The sequence below is a fragment of the Suricata suricatta genome, chromosome 13 (genome assembly GCF_006229205.1).
Source record: "Suricata suricatta isolate VVHF042 chromosome 13, meerkat_22Aug2017_6uvM2_HiC, whole genome shotgun sequence".
NCBI classification, from domain to species: Eukaryota; Metazoa; Chordata; class Mammalia; order Carnivora; family Herpestidae; genus Suricata; species Suricata suricatta.
In genome coordinates this window covers 70,661,667-70,680,107 of record NC_043712.1, presented here as the reverse complement: position 1 = coordinate 70,680,107, position 18,441 = coordinate 70,661,667, and the positions used below count along the sequence as shown (strand labels likewise).

The 18,441-nt window shown below is 43.1% G+C and overlaps 1 protein-coding gene across 7 annotated transcripts in view; it reads left to right on the top strand.

Moving 5' to 3' along the window:
• Nucleotides 1–18,441, top strand: part of TLE4 (TLE family member 4, transcriptional corepressor) — a 136,906-nt gene that overhangs the window by 40,340 nt on the left and 78,125 nt on the right. For 4 of the 7 annotated variants that reach the window (XM_029919721.1, XM_029919720.1, XM_029919719.1 and 1 more), the window contains one exon: nt 4,429–4,503. The exons of the other annotated variants lie outside the window; for them this stretch is intronic. In XM_029919721.1, the coding sequence (XP_029775581.1) occupies nt 4,429–4,503 (75 nt within the window). The remainder of the gene's footprint in view (nt 1–4,428; nt 4,504–18,441) is intronic. 7 annotated transcript variants of the gene reach the window in all.

Genomic DNA, 18,441 nt, shown 5'->3' with positions numbered 1-18,441 from the left:
TCGTTCACCGAGTGTCTTGTTCATGACTTTAGTCTTAGCTCCTACCACAGTTGCCTGGTGTGTGGTAGGTTCTTAAGAAATCAATTGAATGAGTGAATAAGAAAGCAAAGCCATTCCCGATGCTCCAGGAAGTATGCTGGGCATTCCTTCCTACAACCTCCCTGAGTGGTTTTTTTTTTTTAGTTTTTTTTTTTTTAACGTTTATTCATTTTTGAGAGACTGAGACAGAGCATGAGTTGGGGAGGGGCAGAGAGAGAATTCAAAGCAGGCTCCAGGCTCTGAGCTGTCAGCACAGAGCCCAATGCAGGGCTCGAACTCACAAACTGTGAGATCATGACCTGAGCTGAAGTTGGATGCTTAACCGACCGAGCCACCCAGGCGCCCCTCCCCGAGGATCTTTTACACAGCTTTCGGTGCAGTAGCAGGTGCTCGATGTCTGGGAGCGTTCCCAGCAGTAGTGCGGCCATGTTCTCAGCTGCTCACTCCTGCCTCTCCATGTGTCAGGAACGTCAGTGGTTCATTGGAAAAATCCTACTTCATTTTACACCTCTGCCTTTAACTCTCCACTACCCCTGTCAATAAGGGAGGTAAGGGAGGGGGTATTTAAAAAAATGTAAGTTGTAATGTAGAGGGTTTTTTTCTTGTTGTTATTAGAAGTACTGCATCTGTTGCCACACCCTGAAGTATTGGCCTGGCAGGACGTTGTCATTGCATTGTCTTCCCAGAGAAGACGTTACATACCTATCGTATACACATCCGTGGTTTGTTAAGGTCTGTTTTCCAGCAGGCTTTGTTGTCCTTAGGACTTGTACTGTTTCTGTCTCTTTCTTGTTAAAAGATTATCCTCAGTACTTTCCGGAACAAATGCAAAAAAATTTTATGATTAAAGTTAAGTAGGCGGGTGATTTAATGTATAGAATTTCATTTTTGTGGCCTTCCTCTTCCCCCATCCATGCTGATATTCCTTAAATCACAGTATTTAGTTGAGATAAAACTTACACCTCATAAAATTCATTTGTTCTCAGTGGTACAATTCAGTGATTTTTAGTAAATTTAGAGTCGTGCAGCCATAATCACATTGTAGTTTTTTTTTTTTAAGGATTTCTTTTCTAAAATTATAAATCACAGTATTGTAAAGAATAAATAATTGGGCATTTTTTTTCCTCTTGCAAATCCCAGTTAGAGGCCCCTGTCTCTTGCCTTAGGCTTTACCGATGTAGTCTTAGTAGCATGTTCTTTGGTGATGATGGTAGAGAGTTCAGACGGGAGCACCCCCGTGAGCCAGCAGCTCGGGCTGTCAGAGGCCACGGCGCGGATGCCTTCTGCCGGCAGACCAGGGCTGAAGGGGCCTGTCATCACTTGTGGTGAGGTGGTGGAGGGGGAGGGGAAGTGGGCAGTGGGAGAGGAAATGAGATGCTGGGTGGAGTGGGGGAGAGAGGGACAGGTGGGGATGGAGAAGAGAAGGGGAAGAGATGAGGGCACACAGAATGGGAAAGCCATCAGGGTTCTAAGAAGTGAGAGCTTGCTCTATTTTCTGAGTCCAAGAGCTTGTTTGTTAAAATTTGGAAATGGAAAAACAAAATGCCACCTCTGGGTTGGTTTCTGAGAGTAGTTTGGGCTTCTACCGTCAGTGTTCATTTTTTTCTTTTGTGATCCCTTGCCCCTTCTTTCCTGAGTTTTACTCTTTCATTTATTATTTTTGAGAGACATAGAGAGACAGTGCGAGCAGGGGAGGGTCAGAGAGAGAGGGTGACACAGAATCTGAAGTAGGCTCCAGGCTCTGAGCTAGCTGTCAGCACAGAGCCCGACGCGGGGCTCAATCCCACGAACTGTGAGATCATGACCTGAGCCAAGCTGGCTGCTTAACGGACTGAGCCACCCAGGCGCCCCCCTGAGTTTTACTTTTCTCACTGTATCTGATGCTGTGATGTGGCTGAGTGAGCTGCAGTGGCTTGGTGTTTCTGGTGCTTTCGGAGCACTTTGGGAGGCATACTTTGCCTTAGGAGCTTCTGTTCAAAAGGTCCTTAAACAGCAGATGATTCACAGTTGTAAGCAGAAACAGGGAAGTAAAATCCTGAACGACAGGTAAAGTTCAGATGTGGTATTAGCCCATGGCCACTGTCATGAGAGGAAACAAAGCAGCTGAATCATGACTTCCATTGTCATTTTAGCTTTTTAGCAAGAGTTTCTATAGGAGCAGCAGATGTCAGTGTTACGGTTCACTGCTGTGTTTCTGGTTTTCTCAGTAAATGCATTTGATATTTTAATGCTGAGCCAGAAAGATCCCCACAGCCTAAGGCATCTTTGCCCATCTTGGCAGTTGGAATCCAGTGTATGAACCAAGAGTTGAACAATCTTCAGGGTAGAAAGGTCCCTAAATAGATGTATTTTCTGCATATCTTATGGAACTGATCTTTGAATGCTTAACATAAAGTAGATGACATTTCACTAACATGGAAATATTTCAGTAATATACAGAAATTGCACAGAGTAAGAGCTTTAAAAGGCTTTTGTTGAGTGGAATGAATGATAATGTGGTGGGATCTGTTCATGTGGTCTTTTGGGTTTCAGTTTCTTGGAAGTTTTGAGCAGCTGTTGTTGAATGTTGGAAAGTAAAAGATGGAAGATCCCATCATAGTTTCTGTCCATATGCTCATTTTGAGTATTAGAAAAATCCTATTGTCTTACATGTTGTCTTTTTCTCTGTTTTCCAAGTACTGCCATTTTTCCCGACACCAAAAACTAGACTGCTTTAAATCTCACCATGAACTCTGTGCTCATCGTTGAACACGCTGCGTAGGCTGGCTTCAAGGAGAAACTGCTGTTACTGGTCATTTTATGGCATATGCCTCTATTCCTTCCCGTGTCTTTACAAATCTTTGGGACTTTTCACCTTCAAAGAAAGAAGGAAATGAAATATTTCACTTTGGCAGATATTTTACTCCAGAGTAGGAGAATGGACAGAGATATCTAGAAAGACTTTGGGATTGTTTCTTAAGTCCTTGTTTTGAAACTCTTACAATTAAAAAAAAAATCAAAAGTGCATAGTTTAATGATCAGAGTTTAACTGAAAGTTTAAAATGTGATCTTTTGACATTTTTCTTTCCATTAGGTGATAGGCATAAAGTACACATCTCTGATAGGAAGGCAAGGGTGAAGACACTACATGTGGGTGACTATGGCAGTTTCCCACGCTCCACAGTCCTCTTAACCCTGCACAGCTGGGAAGTAGAAATATTGGTCACCCCAGTTAATCTCAATAACTGCATCTTTGAGAGTTTTGGAATGTCGAGCCAGGTAGCTCAAGGGGAATTTCATGTGTAATTGATGGCTTACCTCCTTGTGTGTATTAAGCAATAGGTTAGCTAAGCTTGGTGTTCACTTCAGCTACATTTCTCAATTGGGGTCCTGCAAGACCAGATTCTCCCTGGCCACACAGAGGAGTGCCTGTTTCATAGCACAGTCTTTTTGGCTCTCTGTTCCGTAAACCTAGTTGAAAATAGTCCAGAGGAGATTGTTCGAGTGTGTAGATACTAGACTGTTGCAGTGCATTCGGTGGAGAATTGTATTTATGTTTGGGGTACTTGTGCAAGCACTAGTGAATGTCCAGATGCAAGCGAGCGCCTCTTGCAGGGACTCCTGTGCTACTTAATTTTTTTTTTTAACATTACCAAACTTACTCTGTTTTTTAACATTACAAAAAATACTCCGTTCCTGCTCCTTCTCTTTAGAACTGAATCATGGGTAGAGGGAGGGATTTTCCTCTCCTCGCCATCCCGGTTTTCCAAAAGAAAAATAACTGAGGCTTGTAGGTTTTAGTTTTTCTATTGCAGGTGAAAGCAACCCCTGAAGTCCTTAAACTTGACTGCTAGTCAAAGCTGTACATTTTTAATCTCTTTTCAAAATATGCAGCCCTTCATGACAGGAATTAAAACATGAACACTTTTATACTTCCAGAAGAAAATACACGTTTAATTCTATGTGGTCTTCTAGTGCTTACTGTAACAAATACCGGGAGAAATTTTAAAAATAAGTACTGCTAGGAAATGTTTTCAGACTTTTTATGTAGAGGGCCGAGAAAGGGGGGGTACAAAGAAAGCAGATGGGACTGGGGAGGGAAGGGTTGTGTTTTGTCAGAGTCAGTGGGAGACCTTGGGTCACAGTGCACCACTGACGTCAGAGGGAAATCGAAGCTGCTTCTCCCAGTTGTAGGGGCCCAGTCAGGTGTCCGGTTCCTTCTCTGCAGTAGAGATCCAACTTGCCCTAGCCAGCCGTCCAGTCCGCCACCACCCGGGGCCTCAGTGTGAAGTACAGAGACCCCTAAAGCCTGTTTACATGTAACTGAAGTTAGAGGACGCGTTAGGAAAAGCTGTTCTTGACTGACTAGAAAGCAAATAATTGTATTCTGTTTCTGATCTTCATTTATAGCACCAGCAACAAGTGGTGCAGGCTGTGGAACGGGCCAAGCAGGTGACCATGGCCGAGCTGAACGCCATCATTGGGGTACGTGGCCTTTCCATTTTAGCTCTGATCTTAGTGTGTGTCATCAGCTCGCTTGCTCTCTCTTTTTAAATTTTGTGCCATCAGAAGGGCAAAAGGCAATAGAGGACCACAAAGGGAAATTAAGCACTTTGCCTTCTGTCTCCTGTGAAATTGGATGGCTGCCTCAGAAACTTGGATCACATTCTCACCAGTTCCACTGGACATGTTCATGGAAATTCTCCCTAAGACCCTAGAGAGTTCTTTTTGTCATATTTCTTTCCTTTGCAGTCAGTTCCTGTTGCTGGGCTAGGCCTGAAAAAGTGATGGACATTGCCCTGATGTTAAAATGACCTGATTTCTTTGAACTTTCTGTACACATAGAGTACCTTGATAGCATTTTTTTGGTGAAATAAAATGTACATTTTTTTTTAAAATCTCCCTGCTCCTCTTCCTCCCCTGTGATGAGTGGTTCTTAAGGGCTAGTGGCCATTGTAGTAGGAATAGTAGGAGAAAGGTGCACCTTTTGGCAGAATCAGAGGCCCCGTTAGAAAGTCCTTTCTGGTGAATGTAGCATTACTGTTGCATGGAAATCCTGGAATTCATGGGCTTGGGCAGTCACTGACTCCAATTAGATTTTTGTTCTCTCAGATTAAGGTAACAAGTAATAAATAAGGTGCTAAGAGCAGAAAGGATAATAAAGGTGGAAAATCTTAGCTGACAAGCACACGGCATCCATCTCTGTGCAGCGGGTACAAGCTTTTCCTTAGATTATTCTAATGAGGACAGAACCGCTGTCCTTTCCTCTCTCTGCCCCCTTCCAAACACTTCTTTTGTGTATCTCTTATATACCAAAGTCTTTTCTCTTTTTTTCCCCCCTTAGTGTATCAAACACACTTTGAAATGCTAATTATTCCATTTACTTTCATTAAAATTCAAATTGCTGAGTGAAGATACGGATAAGGGTCGCCTGATAATCAATCTGGAGTGAAGATATTGCTTCAATTATGCCTCTGTCTTTTAACAAGGAAATCAGAACTCTGGGCCCACTGGCCTTGGTGGCGGAGCACTAGTCTGATTGGAGCTTGTTTTTTTAAATTGCCTGTTTTGAGCTCTTATTTTGTGTCCCTCTGAATGCAAGAAAATACGGGTAGTAAATTGGAAGACAGTCCAGGGGAAGCCGTAACCTTTATTTCCTCCGAGGTGTCCTCTTGGAAAGAAGGCCAAATCAGAACAAGCCATGTAGACTCATTGGAGTACGTGTTCTAGCTCTGGGGATGGGGAAGAGATGAATACATTTCCCAATGAATTTTTATTCCCTACAACTCCAGAAAATAGCAATAGGTTAGATTTTTTTAAAAAGTTGAAAAACTACTAAAGTTAGGTTTGTTTGTCTGTTCCAGAGGGAATTGTGTTTGTTTGAAGCCCGTGCGATATTCCCATTGGGCTGTACTTTGGTCACCAGACCCCATAAGGTCACGGGGGATGCAGACCCTGCGTTTCTCACGCACTCCACCTCTGTCTGCTGCTGAAGGAGGGAATGGCTGCAGGAGGACTGGGGGGGGGCGGGGGGGCGGGGGGCTGGGCCATTGCTGCCATAGTTAGTTGTTCCCGTGACCTGCTGAAAGGCGAGTAGCCATCTTACCTTAGGACTGGTTGGCAGCAGCTATTCTGGCTGGGTTCCCCCCCCCTCCATCTTATTAGTTACTGTCTGTACAGTGGAGAGATGAATCTAAATCAAAACCCCATTGTTTCATGTTGGATGTTGTTTAAAAATAATGAGGGAAAATCTAAAAGTCAGAACAAATTCCCTTCCCTTCACTGAAACATCAAGTATAGTTTTAATGCTGTTTCATATCTGTTTCATTTTACATACTTTGTTTTGAATGGGATGGCAGATTGCCTTTTCTCAGGGAAAGGATGATTTATTAGACTGTAGTCAAGTTACTGACAGATATATTGTGTATATGTGGGCTTAATTATTAAAATACAGCAAATTTAATTTTGTGACCTAAAACCTTATTTGAAGAGCTAACTCAGCAGAGTGGCGTGCTATCAAGGTAGCACGTGCAGTGTGTGAATCTGGGAGGTGGGGAAGATTCCAGATTATTTGTGTCTGAGCAGGAAATGGAGTCACAGTCCCATAATCTGACAATTCTGAAAAAATAGATTGCAGAAATAGAAAAACAAACCCAGCAGTTTTAGGGAGCCACTACCCGAGTGAGAAGGAAGAGCCCCATTACAAACTCACTTGATACATTCCTGCTTCCGGCGATCTCGGTGGTGTGTGGTCTTTGTCTGTTTCAGCCCTGCTGGTGCCCTCAGTCCAGGAGTTTTCAGTTTGTAACATTGTGGAGTTCTCAGTGCACCTGCCCCTTTCCTGGCTTGTGTTGTGAGGTGGTGCTATTTTGACTTGCTACCAAAAGTGCTGAGGGAGGAGGGTCAGTCTTCAGATTTTTGTACTTGGTTTTGGGAATGTAGTTGGCAATGATTTTCTCCACCTAGGGAATGAAAATTTTCCTCCCCAGAGGCAAAGAAAGACCCATCTAAAGCCCCTGCAGACCTTCATTTGTTTATCACTACATATGTATCTGTTTTATATGTATGCACACCATCCAGACACGCGCAAATGTTCCCAGATTTAATGAAATCTGATGAAGCACCTTTTTAACTCTGCAATATTATTCTACCTTCATTGGTAAATGAGCCAAACCAGTGATCCATGCAGTTTAAATGCAAAATGCTGAAGTGAGCCCGAAACCTGGAGAGGTGGCTTGTTCTCTTGACAATAAGCTAGTTGTGGTTAATGGAATGAAACATAGTTATAATGATTTCTTTCACAGGTCATGTTCAGTTTAAAACTGTTGATAGATTGAAATAAGTTAAATATCATTTATCTTTTATTTATAAGGAAAAAAACCCAGGAAAATTCCTGTGTTGTATGCTACAGTCAATATTTGGTGTTTTGTTTTGAATTGGTCATATCTCACATTTCCCTGATGTGCTTCCTGGAGTTCCCCCAAATGGGCTGGGGGCATGTCATGTATCTAGTTTGATCTTGTCACGTGTCCTACTAGCCACTGTGTTTTCAAATTAGAATCTCTGCGAGATCACGCTGTTGGAAGAGCACACAAATTGTAGTTTTAAATCAGTAATATGATCTAATTAGAAATGATGTTTTCATTTCCTGTATTATTAAATTGAGTCATCTGACTGTCTTAAAATGCTTTTTAAATCCATTACACTATATAATCAGCACATGCTGTGTGAATGTGGTTATGCTTAGTAAAGGAGACTGGCTTGGAACCTCAGAAGAATTTCACTAAAGAAGCTACCATTAGGGGCAAAAAACGTTTTGTTAGTATGAATATTGGAGAAGAAAATGTTTAGCTTGTAAAAATAGAAAGTGGGGTTCCTTTGGATTTCCCTCCACCCTCTTTTTTAACCTAATTCTTTGAGGGGGAAAATAAGATAGAAATATGCATTTAAAATAAAAAAACAGCCCACCCCCTTGAAAAACAGGTATGCCATGGTGTTTGTAGGAAAATGCAGTTTAGCACAAGAAATGCTGAACCTCAATTTTTAGCGGTGACATTTTAATGATAGGAAGTCTGCAAAATTATTTGCCATCAATTGTGAAGGCAATAACAAGCCTTGGTGGTTTTTCACACTCTCTGTGTTAAGTGCTTTCAGAATGACAGCGTAAACTGTGTTAGAGAACTCCAAGGAAGTAAAACTGATTAAAATGTTCATGCTTGAATGGTGCTGATGGAATAGTTCATTTGGACTTTCTCTACCTCCTGCAGCTCAAGCTGAAATATTAAAATTCAGTGGATTTAAATCTCTCTCCTCTCAGCTCAGGAAAAAAACATTACATTTTAATAGGTTTTAAACCCATAATTCATTGGTTTGGAGCAGCACTATTAAATCTATTTAAATATTACTTGTATTACTAAGGAAATGATTTAAATGACTTTGCCTTTACCATCCTCTGTGTTTGAGTTAGTTTAAAAAAAGGAAGACCGTACCTTTGGGGGTTTTTCTTCCTCCTAGCATTTTGTTTTATTGTCCTTGTCATATGATTGGCCCTTAAATTACACACACACACACACACACACATACGGCGTTTTGGCAGAGGGTCTTGCAGTATGGCAGCTTTAAAGTGTATGTCCCTCTTTTTCCATTGTAGATTTCAAAACTGCCATTTGAAGTTCCAGACGCATTTAGATATGCTGCTGTGGTAATTTTTCTTGTCCTTTTTTTTAATGTTTGTTTTTAGAGAGAGAGGGAGATAGAGCATGAGCGTGGGAGGGGCAGAGAGAGAGAGAGAGAGAGAGAGAGAGAGAGAGAGAGAGAGAGACAGAATACGAGGCAAGCTCCAAGCTCTGAGATGTCTGCACAGAGCCCGATGCGGGACTCAATCCCACGAACTGTGAGATCATGACCTGAGCCGAAGTCAGACGGTTAACTGACTGAGCCACCCAGGAGCCCCTCTTGTTGTCTTTTTAAATTAATTAGTCATTAGGCAAAAAACTGATATAAATATGTGGGTAACGTGTGTGCATGTGTTTCTGCCCATTATATCACGGTCTCCAGTAACACAAATTTGAAATAAAATCAAATGTACTTCACTTGCTTAACAAAAGCAGAAGTGTACTAAGTATCAGGAACTATGTTTTCATCCTCTCGCTGTTTTTGCCCCATAAAGGGCTTTCTAGAGGTACTGCCAGTTGTGCTCTTGGCTTCTGCTGGACGCGGATATCCCCACAGTGCGGAAGCCGTGGCATCCCTCTTGGGCTGCTGCATTCCCCTCCTTTGCCCTCCTTTCAGTCATTGCATTTGCATTGCCATTGCCATTACCACCACAGGCTTCCCTGGGTTTGACCCACCTCCCCTCTGCCACACTGCAGAGCTTTTGCATTTCCTAGTGTTTTTTGTGGGGAATCCACTCTTTACTTATGCCTGTGCAGTGTGAGAGAATGAGGTATTTGTACCCACCCCCATGGGGCAATCCTGGGCCCACAGGCAAAACAGTCCATGAAATGACCTCCCTCCAGCCCCACTGGTGGCACTGCTACACTGCTCCTTAAAGGGTCCCGCCCTTGAGTCATCGACTCAAGAATAGAGCTTGGGTGTTGAGAGCTTGAGAGTTTCTATTCTTCCCTGATTCACTTGCTCTAGGTCCCTCTCCTGTTCTGGGGTCATTTCTCAAAATTACCTGCAGCCAAAGCCCTTTCCATTCTCCTGGACCAATAAGGGAAGTCAGGGTTTCATTTCATAGGCCCCCACCCTTCTTCCAGGGGTCTTTCTGCTGTCTGTAGGGAGGCAGATGTTCTCAGGTGTCGGAGTCCTGCTTAGTTTTTTGACCCGAGTTCTGTGCCTAAAATATTTTCCTTTAACACCTCAGCCTTTACAGTTTTTTTAATTTTTTAAATGTTTTATTTATTTTCGATACAGAGAGAGACAGAGCATGAGAGGGGGAGGGTGGGAGAGAGAAGGAGACAGAGAACCGGAAGCAGGCTCCAGGCTCTGAGCTAGCTGTCAGCACAGAGCCTGATGTGGGGCTTGAACCTACAAATGTGAGATCTGACCTGAGCGCAAGTCAGAGGCTTAACCGACTGAGCCACCCAGGCGCTCCTACAGTTTTTTTAAAAATAAATACTTTCCCGTAAGGTCATAGATGATCTTCCTTTTCTTCTCCCAGCTGATTGTTGCTGATACTTTCTAAATGGATATAATAGGGAATAAAGTTAAAAACAGGCTATAAAGTAGATTGGAGTTTCATCAAAAATTGTTATTCTCCCTTTGTTACTGTCTGTACCAAAGAGTGTGCTTGGAGTTTGAAGACTATAAAATATGCTGTCCACTGGCTACATGATGGACACAACTTGCTGGGGGGTGGAGGAAGGGAGGGAAGTGGACGCAGCTTGCTGGGCAGGGCGGGAGTGGGCGGGGGAAGAGGCCGGTTTTCTGCAGTTGGAGGGCTTTGCTCCCCTGCTCTCACAAGTGTGATAAACCCACGATTGCACATAAGCCGAAGCACTTTTGTAAGTCTACACATTCCTCTGTATCTTGTGGTGGTATGCCAGCCCCTCACACCCCCCGTGTTTTTTTTAAACTGATTCATTTACTGTGGATACGGGGGCTACGTTATTGAACCACGCAGTCATAATCTAATCTTCATGCTGCAATTTGATGAGACTCTAAGAGGCAGTAATTTCCCTTCTCTGATAGCAAAGACTCTCATATATTTAAGCAATTTTTTTTTTTTTAGCTCTATCTCCACTTCAGAACTCCCTGAGAAACCTGGATAAAAAACAAGATTTCTGATTTATTTATGGTGTATACTTTGTTAATTTTCGGTTACTGGGAGAAATTTCTAGAAGCTAGTCAGTTTTTCCTTTTGTCCGTTTCTTTTGTCCCTTTTTTTCATTGTTGTCAACCTGAAGGACTACTCTTTTTTTCTGTTAAGGAAGGAGCCCCTCGCTCCCTCCTTCCTGTTAATATGTGTGTTTCCACTGCTCAAGGCAGAGCTCAGCAGAAGTGTGACAAGAGTTGCGGAATGTGTCTGAGTGGGTGCATCCGACTTAGCTTAAGGCCTGTGGGCTTTGCACTTCCCTTGCTCAGGAGAAAGTGGAGCGCGCCAGAGCCCGGCAGGCTGAGCCTGTGTGGGGGTCCAGGGGTGTGGGGGGAGGTGTTAAATGGAGAAGCAGCTTTCCCCCAAGGCAGCTTGTGAGCTTGCATTTTGTTATCCCTGTTTATTGGCTGGGGGTTTGTTTCATTTTACTGTTTTGCATCCCTTTTTCTGATTCTTATTGACGTCTTCCTAGTAGTGACCCTGCAGGCAGCGTCATCAGCTCCCATGAAGCCAGAACTTGTGCCTTCAAAGCGAGGGGAGCTGGTGGAGATGAGGCAGGCTCACCCCAGACAGGCACCTCAGGGGCTTAAGGACTATTGCTGTATGTTCTTCTCAAAGCGCCCTAGGAAATCCGTCTCGGAATCTTCCACCTAAGGACGCATTTGTGAACTTTTAAGTGTTCTCCTAAAGGTTAGAACCTTTTATGGAATGGTAACAATAATTTAATGATGACATCTGTTCGTCCATTCATTCAGCAAATAGTTGAGTACCTTCACCGAATCATATCAAAGGGGCACATTTTATGTTTTCTTTGATAATGTTCAGCGTTTTCTGACGTGTATTTTGAAATGGTCCTCAAATTGCATTTGAAACATTCTTATTAAGAAGGTTTTGGTAGTTGTAAGCTCTTTGGTTTACATTTTACTGCACATAATCAACTTTTAATTTACACATTTTAATTTTAATGACACTTCAGTTTACAAGGACAGCAGAATAAAGAGAATCATAGAAAACGTAATAAAATGAGGCTGCATACATTTTTAAATTTACATTTTTTTATGTTTGAGATTAGGAATTTAGCAATACATGTTCATTATTGATGAATCTTTTCCGGGTCTAATTTATGTAAAGTGAAGTTGACCCTTTCTAGCCTACAGTTCTGTGGGTTTGGACAGCCGAATTCAGCCATGTAACTCCCACCACTGTGGAAACAAGAGTTATTTCCCTCCCGCCCTGCTCCCCGGTTCCCTTGTAATGTATGTATAGCCAGGTCTTTTCCGCACCCCAGCCCCTTGCATGTGCCCATGATATTTTTCCCCCAAAGTGAGCCTTTTGAGAGTGTTCTGTCCATGGAATTCTGTAGGTACATTTGTGGTCTTCTTCTCCATTTTCATCTTCATTTAGCATAAGGCACAGGAGCTGGTCCTTACTGGGTCCGTAGTTCCCCCACACGGCCGGACGGTACTCTGTTGTATGGATAGACTGGTTTGTTTCCGCCATTTACACCTTGAAGGACAGTTGAGTTAGCGGTGGGTTTTTTTAAAAGTCCCAGTAAATATTAACATAGTTTTTTTTAAGTTTTGGTAAGCAAATAGAAGGTTTCCTTCCTTTCTACTGGGTAACCACCTAGAAGTGGGATTGCTGAGTTACACGGTTAGTGTATTTGCAGGGTGACTGACCCGGTGTTTCCCAAAGTGACCGTCCAGTCTTGCAGTCTCACTAATGCATTATGTGAGAGAAGCTTTACTCTGCATCTTCAGCAGCACCGGGAACTGCGGGCTTTTGGAGTCAGTTAGCCATTTCTGACAGGATTGTGGTACTCTTGTTTTTATGCATTCTGTAACAGCTAATGATGTTTGCTGTCTCTATATCTTCTTTGATGAGTTTCTGCTCATATATATCTTGCCATGCTCTTTCCTTGAAAATATTTTCTAAGCTCTGAGAGTGTTTAAAAAAAAATAACTCTGGGTATACATCCTTATATATTTTGCAAATATTTTCTCCCAATCTGCAATCACCCTTTAATGTTTTTTAACGGTATTTTTTGAAGGGTAGAAATTTTTAACGCTGGTGAAGGCTGATTTATGATTTTTTTTTATGACTCTTACCTTTTCGTGTTGGCTCTCAGTAATCTTTGTTTCACCCAAGACCACAAAAAATGTTCTAGGTTTTCTTCTAAAAGTTACATGTTTAGGCCTGTGATCCAGTTTGAGTAAATTTTGTGTATGGTATGAGATACAGGTTGTGTTTGGTTGTTTCTGTTGGACACTTGATTCTATTGTTCTAGCACATTTATTAAAATAACTCTTTTCTCCATTGAGTTGCCTTTGCACCATTGTTGAAGATCTACTGACCATATGTGTGTGGGTCCACTCCTGGACTCCTTTGCGGATCTGTCTATACTCCAGAGTGATCTTCTGAAATGCAGCTTGGACCCTGTGCTGCCCTGCTTACAGCCTGTCTGTGAGCGCTGCTGGTTTTGCTTAGGATGAAGTCAGAGTGTCCCCCCGCGGCTTACAAAGTGCTGTGTGAGCCGACTCTGGCCGCCTCTCTGACTTCACGTGGCTCCTCATTCGACTGTCTTTCACCCACATTCCACCCTGGCCTCGTCTGTCCCTGGGTCACCCCAGGCTGCTCCGTGAGTGGGGGTTGGTGCATCAGTTCTTTTACCCCTTAGAAGGCCTGCCCTCCACGTCCTGTTATGGCCGTCCTCAAGCTCCTTAGAGTCCAAGCTCAGAGATCTCCAGAAGAAGGACTTCCCTGCCTGGCAGGCTGCACTAGCTCTTTTACCCAGTTCATTCCTGCCCCGTTGGCCTGCTCTCTTCCTGTCACAGCATTCACTGTGTATTTGTTCTTGAACACATCACTCTCCCTTCACTAGCAAGTGAGATCTTGTTCGCTTTTCCTGCCACGGGGCCTGGAACAAACGTAGCTCATCGTGTTCAATAAATATTTGCACAGTAAGTACTCAGTAACTATTTGTTCACTAAACACGCAGCAGTTTATTATGTTTAATAAATATTTGTTAAGTGAACAAATACTCCATTTTGAGCAATTTTTGCATTTTGACGCCCATCTCTCCCCGCCCCTGTCCCCCACCTCACACAGTCTGGAGAGGAAGCTTCTTGGACTGGTAGAAAATACACAATCCTGAGTGTCCCTTGTAGTGTGATCTTAGGAATTTCATTTAATAGTTTTCTCACCTGTAGGCTGCATGGCGGGAGCAGATAGCCACTAAAGTACCATTTAAAAAAATTTTTTTTAATGTTTTATTTATTTTTGAGAGAGAGAAAAAGAGACAGTGTGAGCAGGGGAGGGTCAGAGAGAGAGGGAGACATAGAATCCAAAGACAGACTCCAGGCTCTGAGCTAACTGTCAGCACAGAGCCTGACATGGGGCTCAAACCCATGAACCGTGAGATCATGACCTGCACTGAAGTTGGATGGTTATCTACCTGAGCCACCTAGGTGCCCCTGGATTTTTTATTTTAAAACTAGAGGGCCTTTAGTGTCACTGTAATTTCTTTAGATTAACATTCCTAGGCTTATATTCTTTTCCCCAAACAGGTAAGTAAAAATAGCAAGTGTTTCTTACTAGTCTTGTGATAGTACTGTGTTAAGGATTCACATAGATGACTTTGTTTAATCTTCACATCAACCCCATGTGAGAGATCGTGTTACCCCCTCAGTTTTAGAAAAAGTGAAAGCAAAGCTCTGAAGGGGTAAGTAGTTTTCTACAGGCCGCGCAGGGAGGAAGTGGCGGAAGTGGGCTTCAAACTTAGACCAACTTCAGAGCTCACACGTCTTACCATTCTGTTACACTTGTCCCTTAATTGTTGCCTCGACTCTATGTTCTTCTGCCTTTTACTCTGGGATCAATAGTGTCTTTCTCCCAAGATCCACTGTCGGGTTGTCCAGTGCTTAGTGCCCAGAGCTCAGTGGCGGAAATGGAAGTGGGGCGTGCCCGATGCGCATACTAACTGGTGAGCCTAAGTTGTCTGAAGTGTAGAAGTTGCACAGATCGTTTGGCTGCTCCTGACTCATCATGTGTTGTCGGTTGGAACTTACTGTCGCACGTAAGAATCAAAGTTATTATAAACACCACCACCAAATCAGGTCTTTTAAACCAAGTCCTTAGATCTTCTTGGATATAGGCTGTCTGTTAGTTCCCTGAAATTTTGACACAATTCTGGGTGGGTGGATGGGATAGATGTACCTTTGCTAGAGGAGAAATTCTGGACTTACTTTCACAGAGGGTCCCATGACACAAAAATGTGTGAGCCTGTGTTTTATGGGCGTGCAGCCACGCAGGATCCTGATGTGATAGTAAAATAGCTGGCGGGATGTGTGCAGCTGGAAAGCGGTTGTCCATCCGTAGCAGGAAAAGGAGACGTTGCTGGAGAGTTGTTGAGAAGCCTGGAGAGCAGGAAGTCTCACTGAGTTGTTTCTAATATTGCCCAGGGGTCGGGGGAGGGTTTTTTGAACTGTTGATGGTTTAAAAAGCAAAATGGGGTGCCTGGGCATCTCAGTCTGTTGATGGTCCAACTCCTGATTTGGCTCAGGTCATGATGTCACAGTTCGTGGGCTCGAGTCTTATGTCGGGCTTCACACTGAGCGTAGCACCTGGTTGGGATTCTGTCTCTCTGTCTCTCTCTCTCTCTCTCTCTCTCTCTCTCTCTCTCTCTTCCTCTCTGCCCCTCCCCTGCTCATGCTCTCTTTCTCAAAATAAATAAACCTTAAAAACAAAACAATAACAATAAACAAGCTACATTTTGTTGATATCATCATAGGGATATGGAAAATAAGTTAGCCATGTTACACAGGTTAGCTTTAACGGACAGGTAATGACAATGACTACTTGCCATATTGTTTACATTGAGGCATTAAGTGGAGCTAGCAGCTCCCTTCATATAGTCTTATTTAAAAAAATAAAGGCAAGTAAATATTCCTTCAGAATACTATATTTGTTTCCTGTTCATATAAGCGCCGTTTCAAGTTCTGGGGGCACAGGTATGATTAAAAACTGGTCCCTGCTTCTTCGGTGCTCATGATTTCACGGGAGGGGGTAGATCCAGAGATGGATAAAACAGGTTAATTTTGGGGGGATGAGCCAAACATCAGGGTAGCATCGGGGTAGTGAAATCAGATGTTTGAGGCTAAGCAAGTTCCAGGCAGCAATGGGTGAGTGAGGAAGGCGATCCTAGCAGAGGAGGGCCAGGCAGAGGGACGTAAGAATTTATGGGGATTGCCACTATATTTGGGGGAATCCTATTTTTGAAATTTTTTCATTGTCTTATGATAAACAGTGTACTTTGTTTTCTGCTTCCATTTCTCCATCTGGAGAAAATCTTATCCAGTCTGCTTTGTGAATAGCAATTGCTTCGCGAGGTATAGTAATACTACACACTGAAAAAATCACGTTGCTCTAGTAAGTGTTAGCAGTAACCCTTACACACAAACTTTTTAAAGAAGACCCAAAATGGTACATTCTTGAACCCTTTTAAAGGCAGCTCCACAGCTATTCTATGTCCCTTGTGAGTTTTATACATCATTTTCCCTTTGTAGGCTTGTACAAAGGCGACAGTTTATCCAGGCACCCGAATTACCTTCTGTGACCAGCGGGGGCAGTGCCACTGTGGCTCCGAAGTAAAGTGGCAGTATTTTCCCCCCGGGTGTTTCTGAGTTGTAGACACATCTCTGTACAAACGAGTATCTGGAAGAAGGAACTGTTGCAAGGGGAAGTTTCAGCTGCCGCCGACTTGGGTGGTGTGGCGTCTCTTTCAGCTAATAGCCGCTGACTGGCCTGTGAGTAAAGATTGATGTCAAGGCAGATTTTGTTGGTTGTTTCTTGAAGGCTCAGCCTGCCTCCTGCTGTGGAGGCTACACCCCCCAGGTGCTCTGTCCAGCTGTGGGCCAGGACCTCTGTCCACGTCCAGCCCCGAGATGTAAGGAGATACCTTTTCTCCTTAATAGAAAGACCCAGGAGGAGAAAACCGCCCTCTGTTTGCGTTTGAACGTGGTTGTGTGAGGATGAGGTAATGCTGGGAGCTCTGGCAGTCACCTTGGTGTGGAGATGGGATACGCGAGAGGCCATGAGAACCAGAGACGCGTTGACTCAGAGCCCTGACATTGCCAGGTCATCCAGCTAACCCAGGGCTTGTTAAGTGAGAAATAAAAACCTCTGTTATTCAGACCACTTTGATTTGGGTGTTCCATAACTTGCAGAGGAACTGTTTTGACTGATAGTATTGTAATGTCATGGTGACTTCGTGTATACATCAGAGCCAGAGACGACCTAAACCTTAACCAAACAAACGAGGATCACTAAAGTGAACTCTCTTCTAAAGCTCTCTACGGTGACCTACACCATGCGGCCATATAAGTAGGGGTGTGGGAAAAAGTTGTTAGATGCCCACTAAATAGGAAAAGAAGAACTTTAAAATTTCACATAGCATGCTGTTATTTGTGTTTTAAAATGCTTATATGTGCATTCTCAGAAATACTGGGTGGACTCGTGATAACATTAGCCATAATTTGGCTGGTAGGATTTTGCATGACTTAATTTTTTTATATTCTGCTAGTCTTCATTACACATACAACTCTCCTAAAGAAGTTATAACTTCTGGAAACCTAAAACTGCTCTGAAAATGAGGTAATTCAAAAAATCCATCGCAAAAGTGTATTTGTAGGCACGTTCCTCATCACTTCTGCCCCGTCTGAGTGAATAGTACAGTCGTGTAGCCGGTTCCTGGGGGCCGGGTGTTAACGAGGTTCCCTGGGTTCCTTCAGTTACTCTCACGCCCTTCTCCTTCCATAGCCACGTCTTTCCAGTGCGGCCGCATATTGTCTTAACTCCTCCGACTCTTGGCAACTTACACTGCCGCCACGCTCAGAGTTTTTTTGATCTGAACCCCTGTATTACCTCCCGGCTAGTTTCTCTCCTTTCGTTGTGGCCACTCTCACAGTCTCACGGAAGCCTTCTGCACTTCTGACATTTTCAAATTATTTAATAGTCTAGCTCGCAGTAGTCTTTGTTTAGACCAGTGAAATAAAGCACTCGGAGATAGATCCAGTTATATGCATCAGAGCGCCACACGGATCCATGGGGGGAAAGATGGCCACTAGTAGGTATTACTGACGGGGGGATAGGATAGTTGGTTATTCTTGTGGAAGAAATGAACTTGGATCTGCCTATCATTTGCAGTGTCAATCCAAAAAGCAAATTAAAGACAGAACTTTTAAACTTTTGGAAAAAACGAGACAAGAAGAATCTTTATCTCGGGGTAGAGAAGTATTTCCTAATGGGTCACAGAAAGCTCAAACCATAAGGAAAAAAAGGTTGATAATATTACCTAGTTAAAATTAAAAACATCTGTTTATTAAAAGGTATCTTAAAATGGAAAGACAAGCCCTAGAAACTGAGAGCAGGTGCGGGCAGCACATGCAGCCACTAGATAATTACAAGCCAGTTTATACTCGTTAAGGACAAACTAAAAGTTCAATTTGAAAGACCAAAGAAAACCTCATCACAGCCTCAAGTTCATCTTATTTTTACGTGAAAGTCTGAAGTCCTTTCTGTCCATGATCTGATTTCCATATTTACAT